Raw genomic sequence first — 15,946 nt, forward strand, 5'->3', positions numbered from 1 at the left:
GTAACATCTCAAATGGGCTGCAGATGTAGTTCAGTAGTAGAGCACTTGCCTAGAATACACAAGGCCCAGGCTCTTCGGCAGCATCACACACAAACACACAAAGACCTATTTAGACTCAAGAAAAGCCACTTTAACATCAAACCACGATTTTTTTTTAATACACTTGACCATATATAATAATCTAATAACAAACTGCTGAATTCCGTTAGGAAATGCACTTTACCCTAAATTCTCCTTACACATCAATAGTGATCAAATCTTCCAAAATGTGCTCTGCCGCCTTCTCTGGAGACTGCAAGTTATAACAACTGGTTTCCATCAAGACTGCCATGTCCATGGTAACCGACTCTCCAATCATCCGCAGGCATTTTATGAGACATATGACATCCCGTGCTACATCTGCATCTATGAGTAAGAGAGTGTTAACACTGAAGCCAGGAAGGTCTATTAATTAACACATTAAAAGAGGCATCAATCAATAATTAGATGGAAGGGATCCCTTTTCCACAGCATATGTATTTAAGCTTCTCCATTTAAAAACATCTTCAGCGAGGTAAACTCATTAGGATAGGTCACAGTGACAATGATTTTTGTGGCCAAGTGAAATAAAATCTAAGGTTCAGATAAGAAAGGGTCAACTAGAGACAGAACAATTATTACCATCAGATATGGTTGTCTCATCCTCTGTCAAAAGGTGCTCATCAGGCAGGAGATATAAATGATCTACTAAAGAAGACGGTACCAAGAAAGACAGGTATCCCTGCAAGTACAAGCCTTTCAGTTATTTTCTTTTTAATAATTATAAAAGAAAACACGTAAAGTAACTCATAATCTATAATGTATCATACAGAAAACAAATCATGTTGTATATAATGTTTACACGTAATTTCATGTCTTTTTTTTAAAAACTGGAAGGGGCTAAGAGATGTAGCTCAGCGGTAGAGGCGAACCTAATACATGCAGGCCTTACATTTGATTCTCAGTAGAGACAGAGAAAGAGAACAGAGCAAATATACAGAATGTCTGCATATTTGTATGTATGTGTCCAGCTGAGTGCTGCACGCACGTGCGTGTGTACAAGTGAGTGTGTGGGTATGTGTAAGGCTACATACAGGATAACCTTGCATTCTCAGAAATGCAGCCTACCTCCTTTGAGGTAGATTTCTCACTGGCCTGGAAATCATGAATTAGGCTGACTGATCAGCAAGTCCCCAAGGTTCACCTGTCTCTGGTGGATCATTATGACCATTAACATGCACAGCCACAACTGGCATTTGTACATGTGTGCTAGGGTCTTTCTGCTTGCAAGGCAAACACTCTACAGCCTGAATTATCTCCTTAGACACTGAATCGTGAGGAAACACCAAATTCAAGTCAAGATAAAAGAAATGTAGTCTTAAGCCAATAAGAAAATAGCTCAAAAGGTAAAGATGCTTGCTGCCAAGCCTGGCTACCCAGGTTTGATTGCTGGCATATATGTGCCCACAGAGATACACATCTGAAACAAATTAAAAACATAACTGAACACATACACACAGTTAGACCCCAGAAAATGTCAATGTCCTAAAGAGAAAGAAAACTTGGTAACAGTTGAGAGTATAAAAAGGCAAGGGCCTGCAAGGTGAGATAGTTCAGCAGGTAAAACACTTGCTGAATAAGCCTGACACCTGAGTTTGATCCTGGAACCCAGGACAAAAGGAGAGATGTGACTCCAAAAACTGTCCTCTAGACACCACATGCATGCTGTAGCATGTGCACACCTGCTCACACAGACAACAAACACAATAATGAAAACTTAAACCCAAATGCCACAAGTAAATACTTAAGATCTGAGTACATTGGGCACTAGAGAGGTTAAGGACCTTCACAGCTCTTACAGAGGACCTGGATTTGGTTCCCAGCTCACACACCAAGTGGTTCACAACTGCCTGTAATCCAGCTTCAAGGATCCACACCCTCTGCAGCCACAGGCACCTGCACTTATGTAGTGTATACGAGTTCAAGCAGCCTCACACACATACACAAACATAAAACTGACAGCCAGTCAGTGGTAGTGCACACCTTAAATCCCAGCATTTGGGAGGAGAGGAAGAGGCAGATGGATCTCTATGAGTTCGAGGCTAGTCTGGTCTACAAAGTTCCTACACAGAGAAAACCTGTCTTTAAAATCAAAACAAAAACCTTTTTCCTTTTCGGGACAGGGTTTCTCTGTGTAACAAAACTTTGGCTGTCCTGGAACTCCATCTGTAGACCAGGCTGGACCCAAACTCACAGAGATCTGCTTGCCTCTGCTTCCCAAATGCTGAGATTAAAGGCCTGCACCACCTCATTTGGCTTTTTAGAGAGAAAATCTGAGACTTCCACTCCTTTCTTTCTTTAAATGTGCATTGGTGGTTTGCCTGCATGTATGTCTGTGTGAGGGTGTTGGATCCCCTGGAACTAGAGTTACAGACAGTTGTGAGCTGCCATGTGGTGCTGGGAATTGAACCCGGTCTCTCTGGAAGAGAAGCTAGTGCTCCCAACTGCTGAGGCATCTCTCAGGCCCTGATAAACCTTAAAAAAGAGGTCACACACATGACCTAAATATAATTAAGAATGAATCCTGAATCAGAAAGACAATTATCAGTATCAAATTGCCAGTTTTAAATTATGCTGTGGTTACTTAAGACAGTATCTGTGTTTTGTAAAAAGTATTTATCTCCTTTAATTATGTGAATATTTGTTGTTGGTGTGTGGGTATATGCAGGTGGGAGTGCCAGTACAGGTGACTGCAGAGTCCAGAGGAAGGTTTTGATCCACTATAGCTGAAGTTACAGGTGGCTGCCTCTTGACATGGTTGCTAGGAACTGAATCAGGTCCTGTAGGAGTAGCAAGTACTCTTTACCATTAAGCCATCTCTCCAGTCCCAACATATGTGCTCCTGATATGTGCTGAAATATTTACAGATATCAAGGCACCAGTGGCTCAGGAAAAAAGAATGCAAAAAAGCAAATTAGGGTTGGGGATATAGTTCACTGGCATTTGTATGCTTGTTAGCATGAATGGGCTTAGATTCAATCCCTAGCATTAAAATCAACTCATCTACCAACCAACCAACCAACCAACCAACCAACCAATGCACTTACCAATATGCAAGCTAACATATGATGGATATGGAAGAAGAGAATAGAGAAATTATTGTGCTATCATTATTATTGTGGTTTTTGTTGTTTGTAAAAGCGGGGTCTCATGCGAGCCCAGGCTGACCTGGAATCATAGTGGTGCTCCCATTTAGTCTCCTATACATTAGGATTTACAGGCTATCACATTTTTTAAAATTTGAAAGTGTATCATATAAATAGTAAACAGTAAGATACAAATCTAAAAGTACGAAAAATCATGGAGAAGACTATTAAGTTCAAGTGAACTGCAGCTTCAGGTAAATGACTGAAAAACACAAAGTTCTAAAAATGGCACCATGCACCACAGAAACATTTTGAAGACTCGTTCAAGTCCATTCCCTTACTTTCTTCAGCAGGCACACCGTGTTTGTGAGAGGATTCAAATGTAGAGCAAGAGGGTGGGAGAGGGCTTCCTGATACTGCAGACAGCAGGCATAGAACTTGCACCAGAATTCTTGTTGTAACGTGCGAAATTCATCCTGGGAGAATTCATACTCTGTCACACTTCCTTGGAGCTGACAAAGAAATAAGAGTTGAACTTTCTGGGATTTTTTTCTACAAAATTTTCTTATGCATTAAATCCTATGGAATATGTAAATCATCAAAGCCCCTGATGAAAAGGCTTGCCTGGCATGGTGGCGCACAACTATCATCCCAGCACCTGGGAAGATAGAGGCAGGCGGATCTCTGAGTTCGAGGCCATCCTGGTCTACAAGCAAGTCCAGGACAGCCAAGTCTTTTACACAGTGAAACCCTATCTTGGAAGTACCCCCCCAAAAAAGAGCATTTATACTTTGTACTAACACAATAAAAATGATCAAGTCTGACAATTCTAGCAGACAGACGCATTACCTTTCTGCTCTTACCCATACCTCACCTCATTTTCAACAGCTAAAGTAACTTCTCTTTTTAGTTCACTCCATGAAAGATCCAAGTTCCTCTCAGTTCCCCGGCAGAAAATCTAAGATTGAAAGAAACACTTCAGAATATTATAAAATACCCAAACTGAAGGAAGTCTGGCCTAAAAGGCACTAAGGCAATATTCAGCTACACAGCAACCTCAGGAATGCAGAAGCCCCCTCCTCCTCTAATACTGCACAAATGACTTCTAACAGGAAGATCAATTTTCAAAGTTTAGACCAGAATAACTTTTAGAAATCTGAGTCTAAAAGAATTATAAAGTACATTAGATCATTAAAAAAATCAATTAAAATAAAAATATGTATAACTCATTTAGAAAGGAATATGTGATGATGGTGGTCACTCTACTAGGAAAGTCTTCTAATGGAAATTTGATAAATCATTAATTATGTTTTCATATCTTATATACTATGAAAAATGCTCTTATACAACTATTACATAACTAGGCGTGGTTACACATGCCTTTAATCCCAGGAGGCAGAGACATGTGGATTTCTGAGTTTGAGGCCAGCCTGGTCTACAGAGTAAGTTCTAGGATAGTCAGAGCTACACAGAGAAGCCCTGTCTCAAAAATGCAAAAAAAACAACCTAACTAGTTATTAATAACAAGGACAAATGGTGACAAGAAGAAAATAAACATTTTACTCAGAGGTGATCTAATTCTAGTGCTTCAGAGGCTGGCAAAAGGATCAAAGTTCAAGGCCAACCTGGTCTACATGGGTAGTATGAGGATAATCTAAAGCTATACAGTCATACTGTCTTAAAACACAATTCCAGGAGCTAGAGAGATAGCTTAAAGGTTAAGAGTGCTGGATGCGGGGGCTGGAGAGATGGCTCAAGAGGTTAAGAGCACTGGCTGTTCTTCCAAAGGTCCTGAGTTCAATTCCCAGCAACCACATGGTGGCTCACAACCATCTGTAATGAGATCTGGTGCCGTCTTCTGGCCTGCAAGCACACATGCAGGCTGAATACTGTATAAATAATAAATACATAAATTAAAAAAAAAAAAAAAGTGCTGGATGCTCTTCCAAAGATCCTGAGTTCAATTCCCAGCAACCACTCGGTGGCTCACAACCATCTATAATGAGATCTGGTGCCCTCTGCTGGCCTGTAGGCTACCCACTGTAAACATAATAAGTAAATCTTGGAGAAAAAAAAAAACAAAAAACACAATTCCAGCCAGGTGGTAGTAGTGGATCTGTTAGTTCAAGGCCAGCCTCATCTACAGAGCTAGTTCGTGGTCAGCAAGGGCTACACACACACACACACACACACACACACACACACACACACACACACACACACACACACCCTGGCTCGGGGGGAAAAAAAAAGAAAAAAAAAGTGTATGTGTTGGGTATGTGTGTGTATAGAATTGGTTCAGTGGTTAAAAGCACTTGCTGTTCTTGTTCCCAGCACCCACACAGAGGCTCATCACTTCCTTAGGCACCAAGCATGCACACACATACACGCAGGCAAAACACTCATACATGCAGAAGAAAATAAATCTAAAGAAAGAAAACAAAACAAGACAAAAAGCCATCAATACCAATAAGAAAGGGGAAGGGAAGAAAGTGGGAGGAAAGTTATTTGCATTTAGAAAGACGGCAAGATCTTAAAGTGGACCTGTTGTGCACATATAATATAATCCCAATCATTGGGAGATGGAGGTAGAAGGATAAGAAGCTCAGGCTCTTCCTCAAACAACACAACAAACAGTAACAGCCACAAAATACTTTTTGTAAAAGAGTAAACAACTTTTAAGTAATGACGGTGGAAATAAAACGTTTTCTCTCCAGCCCCCGCATCCGGCACTCTTAACCTCTGAGCCATCTCTCTAGCTCCTGGAATTGTGTTTTAAGACAGTATGACTGTATAGCTTTAGATTAGCCTCGTACTACCCATGTAGACCAGGTTGGCCTTGAACTTTGATCCTCCTGCCAGCCTCTGAATAAACAGTTTCTCTAGGCACCACAGTCTGTTTCTAATCCACGATCCCTCTGCTTCAGCCTCTTGAATCTTGGAACTGTAGTCATGTATTACCATACCTGGCTTGAGGCTAAGATCTTTTTAGTTTTCTATACTCCAAACCCTGAACTTGGACATAGAGAACATATAACCAACCTAAAGGCTACTCTTTAAGGCCCTTCAAGCGTAAAGACGACACAGTGTAGAGCTGCTTCTTGGTGCGCTGCTGTTGGCACACAGTCTGGACTGCAGCAAGCTCCCTAGTCACTGCCAAAGCGCCTCCTACTCCTCCTACCTCTCAGCCAGGAGGCCCACTTCAGGAAAAGAATGTTAAACAATTACAACAGTATTACAGGCAAATATATGAAAAAATAAAAGACTAAGTAATCATACAATACACACAGCAATACAATCAGGAATAGTTTTAGGTAAACATTATTTTCTTGCTTACCTGTAAAGCTTTACATAAAGCGGCATTTATGAATCGTCCTGGTGTAAAAAGGCTCCGCAAATACATTTCCTATTAGAACATTGAAACAAAAGCTACATGATTCTGAAGATGAAGTTGCAAAAAACATAAAAGAATTTGTGACATCAACACGAGCATTTCTACCGCATGAGCTGGACACTGCCTTTTTATACTTGAGCAGTAACAAGTTACACTGCAGTGATATATTTTCACAGTGTAAGTGAAGACTTCAATGCGTTTGGGGGTAGGCTAAATGGTACTCAGTAGGGTACTAAATGAATGCAGACCATTCATACAGCTCCCTACGGGGCACCCATGAGACACAAGGTGTCAGCTGTCAATCTTCAGTGGAAAGTGTGGACCCAGCTTGTTGATGCTATGCATCAACAAGAGCAGTTAAATACGTTGATTTCCAAACCACCTCCACAAGGATTCACACATAAAAGAAACTGACATTAGTTACTCTACAATAAAATGAACTGCAAATGATTCCCACACTAAGAATATAAACTAGAAAACTGCCACGTTGTCTCATTAATTTGAACAAATTACATGAGCCAAAGTCGAGTCTAAGCATCAGGCCTGACTGACCTTCATTATGGATTCATTTCTTTTACTGAGCTTCTTGGTGGGTGATAAAATGAATACAATGGAACAAAAGGCTACTAATGACTAGCTTGTGACTTTGACTTTAAATACAACCTAAAAACCAGTATTTGTTAACTTTAATAATAAGTAACCCTTACCAAGGAACTCTAAGGATTAACACCTCAGCAACATTCAATTTCAGATATTAAAGTGGGTCTTTGTTTTGTTTTCTTGTTTTTTGAGACAGGGTCTCTCTGCGTAGCCTTGGCTGTCCTCTGTAGACCAGGCTGGCCTCAAACTCACAGACAGAATTTGTCTCTGCCTCCTTGAATGCTCGGATTAAAGGCCTGTGTCACCACGCCCAGCTAAAGTGGGGTCTTATGGTCAAATCCTCACCATTTCAGCCTAGTTCATTTAACACTAAGCTATCAAATAGAATTTTTTTTTCATCTTTGAAGACACATCTTTGAAAATGAAATTTTGCTTTATTGTATTACCTTTCCAAATTTAATTTATTGCACGTATCTCTACCAGATTTGTTTTGCCTTGTTTTTTTGAGATGGATTTTCTCTGTGTAGTCCTGGCTATCCTGGAACTCTCTGTACACCAGGCTGACCCTGAACTCAAACATCTGCTTGCATCTGCCTCTTAAGTGCTGGGATTAAGTACTTGCACCAATACCCTGCCCTTTATCAGAATTTTTTTTTAAATTGATTATTTTTTTATTATTATTATTTTTTTATCAGTTACATTTTATTAACTCTGTATCCCAGCCATGTCCCGATCCCTCATTCCCTCCCAGTCCCTCCCTCCCTCCCTCATCTCCACCATGCCCCTTTCCAAGTCCACTGATAGGGGGGACCTCCTCCCCATTCATCTGATCCTGTTTTATCAGGTATCTTCAGGACTGGCTGCAAAGCCCTCCTCTGTGGCCTAACAGGAATGCTCCTCCCTTCGGGGGTGGGGAGACCAAAGAGCCAGTCATTGAATTCCTGTTAGAAATAGTCCTTGTTCCCCTCACTTTGGGAAACCAATTGGTTACTGAGCTACCACAGGCTACATCTGAGTGGAGGTTCTAGGTTATAACCATACATGGTCCTTGGTTGAATGTCAGTCTCAGAAAAGACCCTGTGCCCAGATATATTTGGTCCTTGTGGAGCTCCTATCCTTTCCCCAACAGACTAACTCCCCTTCTTTCTTATGATTCCCTGTACACTGCCAAAGGTTTGGTCATGAGTCTTTGCTTTGAAAACACTGTTAGTTAGAGTCTTTCAGATGCGCTCAGTAGACTCCTGTCATACGTTCAATGCACATCCCATCTGTCTTTCTAAATGAGGATTGATCATCTTACCCCATGTCCGCTCAATTGATTATCTTTTTTAGGTGTATAGATTTCATTATGTTTATCATATCTTATAGGTCTATATAAGTGAGTATATCCCGTGTTTGTCTTTCTCCTTCTGGGATATTTCACTCAGAATAATCTTTTCTAGGTCCCACCATTTGCCTGCAAATTTCATGATTTCCTCCTTTTTGATTGCTGAGTAGTATTCCATTGTGTAAAAATACCACAATTTCTGTACCCATTCCTCCATTGATGGACATCTGGGTTGTTTCCAGGTTCTGGCTATTACAAATAAAGCTGCTATAAACATGGTTGAGCAAGTATCCCTTTTGTGTACTTGACCGAACTTTGGGTATATACCTAGCAGTGGTATAGCTGGGTCTTGAGGAAGCACTATTCCTAATTGTCTTAGAAAGCGCCAGATAGCTTTCCAGAGTGGTTGTACCAGTTTACATTCCCACCAGCAGTGGAGGAGGGTTCCCCTTTCTCCACAACCTCTCCAGCATGTGTTATTGCTTGAGTTTTTCATCTTGGCCATTCTGATGGGTGTAAGGTGATATCTCAGGGTCGTTTTGATTTGCATTTCCCTGATGGCTAATGAGGATGAGCATTTCTTTAAGTGTTTTTCTGCCATTCGCCTTTATCAGAATTTAATCCCACCATGTTACTGGGGACTGAGGCAGGTCTGGGACGTGCAAGTTCTCTACCACTGAGCTATACTATTCAGAGTTTATCTGAATTTCACAGAATATTTAAGCAGATGAAAATACTAATTTCTATAATTTGATCATTTTATATATATAATCATTATCATGTTATACTCCACAAATATGCATAATTATTATGTCAATTAAAAAGGTTTTGGGGCTGGAGAGATGGCTCAGTGGTTAAGAGCACTTGTTGCTCTTGCAGAGGACCTAGCTTTGGTTCCTAGCATCTACATGGCAGCTCACCACCACCCATAACTCTAGTTCCAGGAGATCTGACACCCTATTCTGAATTCTGTGGGCATCAGGCAAGCACAGGGCACACATACATACATGCAAGCAAACGCTCATGCACATGATCTAAAACAGAAAATTGAAATTTCTCAGCCACTAAAGTGGCTCAGCAGGTAGCAATGTAAAGGCTCTTGCCACCAACTACGATGACCTCAGTCCCATTCCTGGGACCACATGGTAGAAGTACAGAACTCCAGAAAGTTGTCTTCTGACCTCCCTATCTACACCTCGTGCATATACGTCATGTTCGCCCAGAATACTGTATTTTTGTCAGTGAATACATCAAGAATTAACATGCCCCTCAGGCCAGGACAATTTGTCACAAGGACACAGGGGTGAGTACTGCAGTTTCCTCTAGGGCAGCTAAACATACAGAATGTAGACTTTATCAGGGCAAGAGGTACTATCTGAGACCAAAAACAGAAAGGAAGTAGAATAGAGTTAAAGCCCAGAACACTATGCCAGCCCTATGTGAAAGCAGGCCCTCAACATCTCAGCTGCACAACCAATTCATTTGCCTTCTCTTCAGTCAGTTCAAACTACATGAGGGAAAAACAAAACAAAACAAAAAAACCCCAAAAAACTAATTCAAGTGGTTCTTACAATAACATAACAATAACTTACTCTGGGGTCTTGGTCATCTCTGATGACAATTTCTTCTTCTGGCAGAGGCTGCATAAAAACTGGATTCCACTGACCTGCAATATTACTACAGGAAAAAGTTCAAAAGTTTACCATAAAATGGGCACACACTTCATCAGTACCTGAACGGTGAACCCCTGCAACCAACCACTTAGCTGTCTTACTGAGAACAGTTTTTGTAGATGTGCTCTTGCAATCTTCGTGTGTATGCAGGTGTACTGATGTGCATGACCTTGTGGAGGTTTTAAAGTACTTATCTATCTCCTTTTTTATTACTACTGTGTGGTGACAGCACACACAGTTGGTGTGTACAGTGGATATGTGTAGTAGATACGTACACACAGTAGACATATACAGGTCAAAGGGAAACTCCAGTCTGTTCTCTCCTTCCACCATGAGTTCTAGGGATTGAACTCAGGTTGTCAGGCTCTAGGATCAAGCACTTTCATCTACTGAGGCACTTCACCAACCCGACTTTATTTTTTTGAGACACAGTCTCTCACTAAATCAAGGGTTCACCAATTTAGCTAGACTAAGTTGGCCAGTAAGCTCAGGGATCCTTGTGTCACTCCTTACCAGTGCTGGGATTCTAAGCGTGCAGTGCCGACTGGCTTCCTTTTTACATGAGAGTTGGGGATACAAACTTAGGTCTTCATAAATTTATGGCAAACACTGTCAACTGAACCATCTCCTAGCCGCCTCAATTTAAAACTTGAAATATAAATGTATAAACAGCTGATCTTAACTATGTACTTAATTTTTAGTAGATACTATGCAAGGCACTAGTTTAGACACCACTCATGTAATGACTTATAATCCCCTTAAAAAATGTCTTACATTCAATTTGTAGCTGGTCTATCACAGCTAGTAAGCTGCATGGTCAGGCTCGCAATCCTGAAGCCAGAGCCTATGCCCTTTGCTGCTTTAAGATATGGTTGTACTCTGTAGCCCTAACTGGCTTCAATCTCTCAACTTTCTTGCTTCAGCCTTCCAAGTAGTGGAGATTATAGGCATTTGCAACTGTGCTCAGCTCCAAGAGCACATTTTTGATTACTTTGTTTGCATGTTACCTAAAAGAACTAAATTAAATATTTTTCGAGGTCTGGTCCTAAGATCAGAATAGACCTCCTTACAACTCTAAAGTTTAGTGTTGAGGGTTCAATTTGTTTAAGTGGTTGTCACAAGCAGTACTCAAAGGATTCTTACAAGGAGGCTGTTTCACACTTGATCTTATTCAAAAGGCCAAAAAGGAATGGAAGAGTGTTTCAGTTTACACTTGTTTATAAATACATTTGTAAATATTTTTAAAAATTTTTTTAGATTAATGAGGGTGTGGTGGCACACATCTTTAATCCCAGTACTGGAGAGGCAGGTAGATCTCTGAGTTTGAGGCTAGCCTGGTCTACAGAGCAAGTTCCACTGAGAAACCCTTTTTTCAAAAACAAACAGAATTTTATTATTTCTAAGCATGTGTATGGTGTGTGTGTGTGTGTCCATGTGAGTGCAAGTGTCAAAGGAAGCAAGAGGAATAGGACCCTCTGGAGCTGGAGTTACAGTTTTGAGCCACCCAACAGGGGTACTGGGAACTGAACTCAAATCTTTCATAAAAGCAGTAAATTTTAAAAGTCTTAAATGCTGAGCCATTTCTCCAGTATCATAGCTGTTAAAAATTTAAAACCATGCCAGGTGTTGGTGGCACATGCCTTTAATCCCAGCGCTGACGGAAGCAGAGGCAGACGGATTTCTGGGAGTTTGAGGCCAGCCTGGTCTACAAAGTGAGTTCCAGGACAGTCAAGGCTACACAGAAAAACTGTCTCTAAAAACCAAAAAATAAAAAGATAAACCAGTGTGCATTGGATAAAGTATATCTCATAGTAGAGATTATTAAAATGTTAAATTGTGTAATATGATTTTATATCATAAAATATTAGTTTTGCTCTATATATTGAAGCTCATTTTCTCTTCTCACTTCTCTTACCTCTCTCTCACCTGGCAAGGTATTAGGTATTCTAGGCTGGCCCTGAACTCATTATGTAGCTGAGGATGATCTTGACCGTCTAATCCTCCTACCTCTACTTCCAGCATTCTGGAATTGTAAACATGCAAGACCGTGCTTGCACAGGATGCTACGAATTGAATCTAGGGCTTTTCGTGCAAGGAGGGCACGCTACGCACTGACCCACATTCTGGGCCCTAAAGTTCATTTCCTCATGAAGGAAAAAAGTTTCCTGTTTTAAGAAGTTTCAAAGAACTACAAAAGTTCCATCTACCTCTGATCTTACCATAAGGAAACTGAGAATAAAAAGAAATTTCAATGTCTCTGTTAAGTTGTGGGTATAAGGACATTAAGTTTTAGGGTATTAGCAGTAAACTTCCAGATTAGAAGTATCTGGAATACTTCTCATGAGAAATATAGTATTTTTTCTTAGCCCAACACTAAGCATATCTGATCTAAAACCGAAAGGTAACAAACATAAAAGGTGGCACTTGGGAAAATTATCTTGGCAAACACATCAGAATCCTTAAGGCAAATTAGACCATGTGGCTCTATATGAAAAGGTCTCATCTTAGTGTGGCTCTGCCTGGGGTAAAGTAGGAAGATAAAGGTTAAATATTCCATACTGTTCGAAGTTGATATATTTCACAATTGTTTGGTTCTCAGCATCATGCCACAGGGCCCAGATGTCAGTTGAGGTTAAGGCAAAATCGACCAGTGTCTCCTAGGAAGAAATGGGGAAAAATAAAAAAGGAACGGGAGCAAGGATTAAGTCTGCATTGACACGAGAAAAAAAACGTATGAAAGCACAACAAGCCACATGAACTTGATGAAACCCAACTTGAACTGTTTTTATGTGAAGAGGGGCAAGAGAGATGGCTCAGTGGTTCAGAGCACTGGCTCCTCTCCCAAAAGATCCTGGCTCAATTCCCAGCACACACATGGTGGGCTCTCAACTGCCTTACACGTGAACTATCTTGAGGATATACTCCCACAGCAACATGTGGGTTAGGGCCTTTTGAGACAGTTGTTTAAATGACCCGTTAACCTCGGCCTCCCAAGGCTATCGTGTGCAATGCGGAGGGTGGCTTAACTCACCTGAGACGTGAACAGTGAAGAAATGTGATCTAAACTATAGCGGTTACTCTCAGTGCTCACCAGCTGGAAGACGCAGAACTGTTGAAACACAAGTTACAGTTCATCACTTCATACAACCAACACGTTATTCTTCTAAGACGAGAATTCACAAACCGCCTGTCTCTGAGCACTGGGAATACAGGTACATGCCGCAAAACTTGACTAAAATATAATATAAAGCTTCCATCTTAACCATTTTTAATAATGCAGCTTAAATTCATTGACATTGCTGTGCTACCAATATGCAGGACTCTTTACATCTTACAAAACTGAAACCTTACTCCCAAACAACTTCCCCTATACTTTCAATTCCTAGCCCTTTTCCCTCATGTAATCACCAGAGCCTATGACTACAACTACTTTAGAAACCATGAGACCCTACGCTTGATCCCCAGTGCCTATGAGTGCCCAATTGCACACATACATGCACCCATACACTTCCTATAAAGGTATACAATAATTCAGGTTTAAGCATTTAAATTTACCACCAAGGATTAAAGAATAGGAGTCAGCATCAGAGCATTTGCCCAATGTCCAAGGTTTTAGATCTGAGCCCCAGCATATCAAGAAAACAAAAATGAGACAAAGATCAGACTGCAGACAAAAGACACCAACAATAAAACTATTCCCCAAATTAAAATTTTCAAACAGGAAAGTGACACCTGATGGGCCTGGAGAGGTGGCTCAGCATTTGAGAGCATTTACTGCTCTTGCAGAGGACCTGAATTTGGTTCCCAGGACTCACATGGTAGTTTACAATTGCCTGTAACTACAGTTCCAAGGTGATCTATTGCTCTCTTCTAGCATTCACAGGTTCCTGAAATTAAGTAGTGCTCATGCCCACATATGTACATACAAATTTAAAATAAATAATATACAAAACAAATATTAAGTATAAATTATATATAAACATATAAAAATGGTTTTCTTAAATGACAGGTGAAGGCTAGGTTTAACTCAGTGGTAGTCATTGCCTAAACAAGATTTTGGGTTCAATCCCTTACATAGAGGAAAGGACAAAACAAAAAACAAAAAAATTAAAGCACAGGATACTTATAAATAGTATTTTTGACAATTTTTAAAGAAAATTTACTGTGTACTGATAATGTGATGACCTGTGCTTTATACCACAAGTAGGTAACTACTCACAGGAAGTTAAAATGTTTCTATTTATTTATTATATGTGTGTGTGTTAGAGTGTGTGTAGAGGACACCATACAGGAATTGGTTTTGCTTCTATCATGTGGGCTCTGGGAGCTGAACTTGGGTTGTAGGCTTGGCTGCAAACACTGGCACCCATTTAGCTATCTTGTCACCACCCTTGTCCAACTCCTTTGTTTAAAAAAAATTTTTTTTTTTGAGACAGGATCTTTTGATGTAGCTCTGGTTGCCTTGGAAGTATGTAGGAAAGGCTATGTCAAACTCACAGCAGTGGGGATTAGAACCCAAGACTGCAGTCATCGTAGGTAGTTTCACCACTAAGCTATAGTCCCAGCCCCACAAGCAAGCTATGGGGGAAAATAAACACTGAAATTATCTTCTGAGAAAAAGTACGTGCATGAAATATGCAGGGGAGCTGGAGATCTAATTCAGGTTGTCAGGCTTGAAGGCAAGTATTTTAACCCACTAAACCACTGAATCAGCCTTGTTCTGAGAATTTCCAGTGAGGGGAATAGGTTCAAACAGGGGAGAGATAGCAGAGCCCAACAACACTTCCAAGTCGGCTAGAAACCTAGCAAGGGGAATCAGAGCTCCAACAAGCGAGGGAGACACATCCTCTCTCCAGTAGGATTACAATGGGCTTGTTCAAGTAGAAGGCACAGTACCATGCCAAATACACAACAATTGGCTACTTATTTTTTGATTACATTATTGTATACATCCTGTATGCCTGACCTATAAACAACACTAATGTCTGGGTGGTGAACAATATTATTTCTAAATATTAATTTCCTCATAACTACTCACTAACATACTAACATCTGTATTCCTTTTCAGCAATTTCATCTTTTAAAAATCTGCTTTCTTGTTTAATTTTGGTAACTTTCCCTTAAACTTCCCTTTTATCCTTACCAACCCTTTTCCTATTTTCTAATTCATGTATCAGCACAAAACTCAATCACCCTTGAACAATCTAATGTTTGAAACAAAACTTAGGTGGACTCGAGCCTGACATTTCCCCAAACTGATCCACAGGGAGGGGAAAATATACACCCACACTTTATTTCGTACCTGTCCTCGTTTGGGAGCATGCATATATATTCCTAGGTAGAGCCCCATAGCAGGAGAATATGCAAGCCGTAATTTATGTCCTGTTCCTGCCGTGAGCCGAAGGTCTTTGTTCACAGGGACATATTCCAGCATGTCAGCCACCATCAGGCACATTTGGTCCTGCCCAAGACAAGAGTTAACAGTTGATGTTCTCAGAATACTGAGGCTAGAATACAACCCTTACCTTTCAAGAAAATGATTTTGTGGGGCCTGGCAGAGAGGAACACACCTTTAATCCCAGCTTAAAGAGGTAGAGGGAGGTGGATTTTTTTGAGTTCCAGGCCACCCTGGTCTACCACAGGAAGTTCCAGGCCAGCCAGAGCTACACTGTGAGACTCTATCTAAAAACAAAACATTATCAGCTTTTTTTTCTTATGGATCTTAAAAATCATCTTATCAACATGCATTATTTTTCTCTTTAATTTAAGGTGTATGGGTATTTTGTCT

The 15,946-nt window shown here is 40.5% G+C and overlaps 1 protein-coding gene across 3 annotated transcripts in view; it reads right to left on the reverse strand.

Annotated features, from left to right (window-relative positions):
* The window catches only part of Nup160 (nucleoporin 160), a 56,225-nt gene that overhangs the window by 33,113 nt on the left and 7,166 nt on the right, over window positions 1–15,946 (reverse strand). Inside the window, exons 7-15 of one of the 3 annotated variants that reach the window (XM_021640861.2) lie at window positions 15,461–15,619; window positions 13,190–13,267; window positions 12,718–12,815; window positions 10,078–10,162; window positions 6,502–6,570; window positions 4,039–4,122; window positions 3,506–3,676; window positions 661–760; window positions 240–405 (exon numbers count right to left, since the gene is read on the reverse strand). In XM_021640861.2, coding sequence (XP_021496536.1) covers window positions 240–405; window positions 661–760; window positions 3,506–3,676; window positions 4,039–4,122; window positions 6,502–6,570; window positions 10,078–10,162; window positions 12,718–12,815; window positions 13,190–13,267; window positions 15,461–15,619 — 1,010 coding nt within the window. Of the gene's footprint in view, window positions 1–223; window positions 406–660; window positions 761–3,505; window positions 3,677–4,038; window positions 4,123–6,501; window positions 6,571–10,077; window positions 10,163–12,717; window positions 12,816–13,189; window positions 13,268–15,460; window positions 15,620–15,946 lie in introns of those variants that run through there. The other 2 variants (XM_060372180.1, XM_060372179.1) reach the window with 2 other exon arrangements.

This window comes from Meriones unguiculatus, chromosome 18, assembly GCF_030254825.1.
Source record: "Meriones unguiculatus strain TT.TT164.6M chromosome 18, Bangor_MerUng_6.1, whole genome shotgun sequence".
NCBI lineage: Eukaryota > Metazoa > Chordata > Mammalia > Rodentia > Muridae > Meriones > Meriones unguiculatus.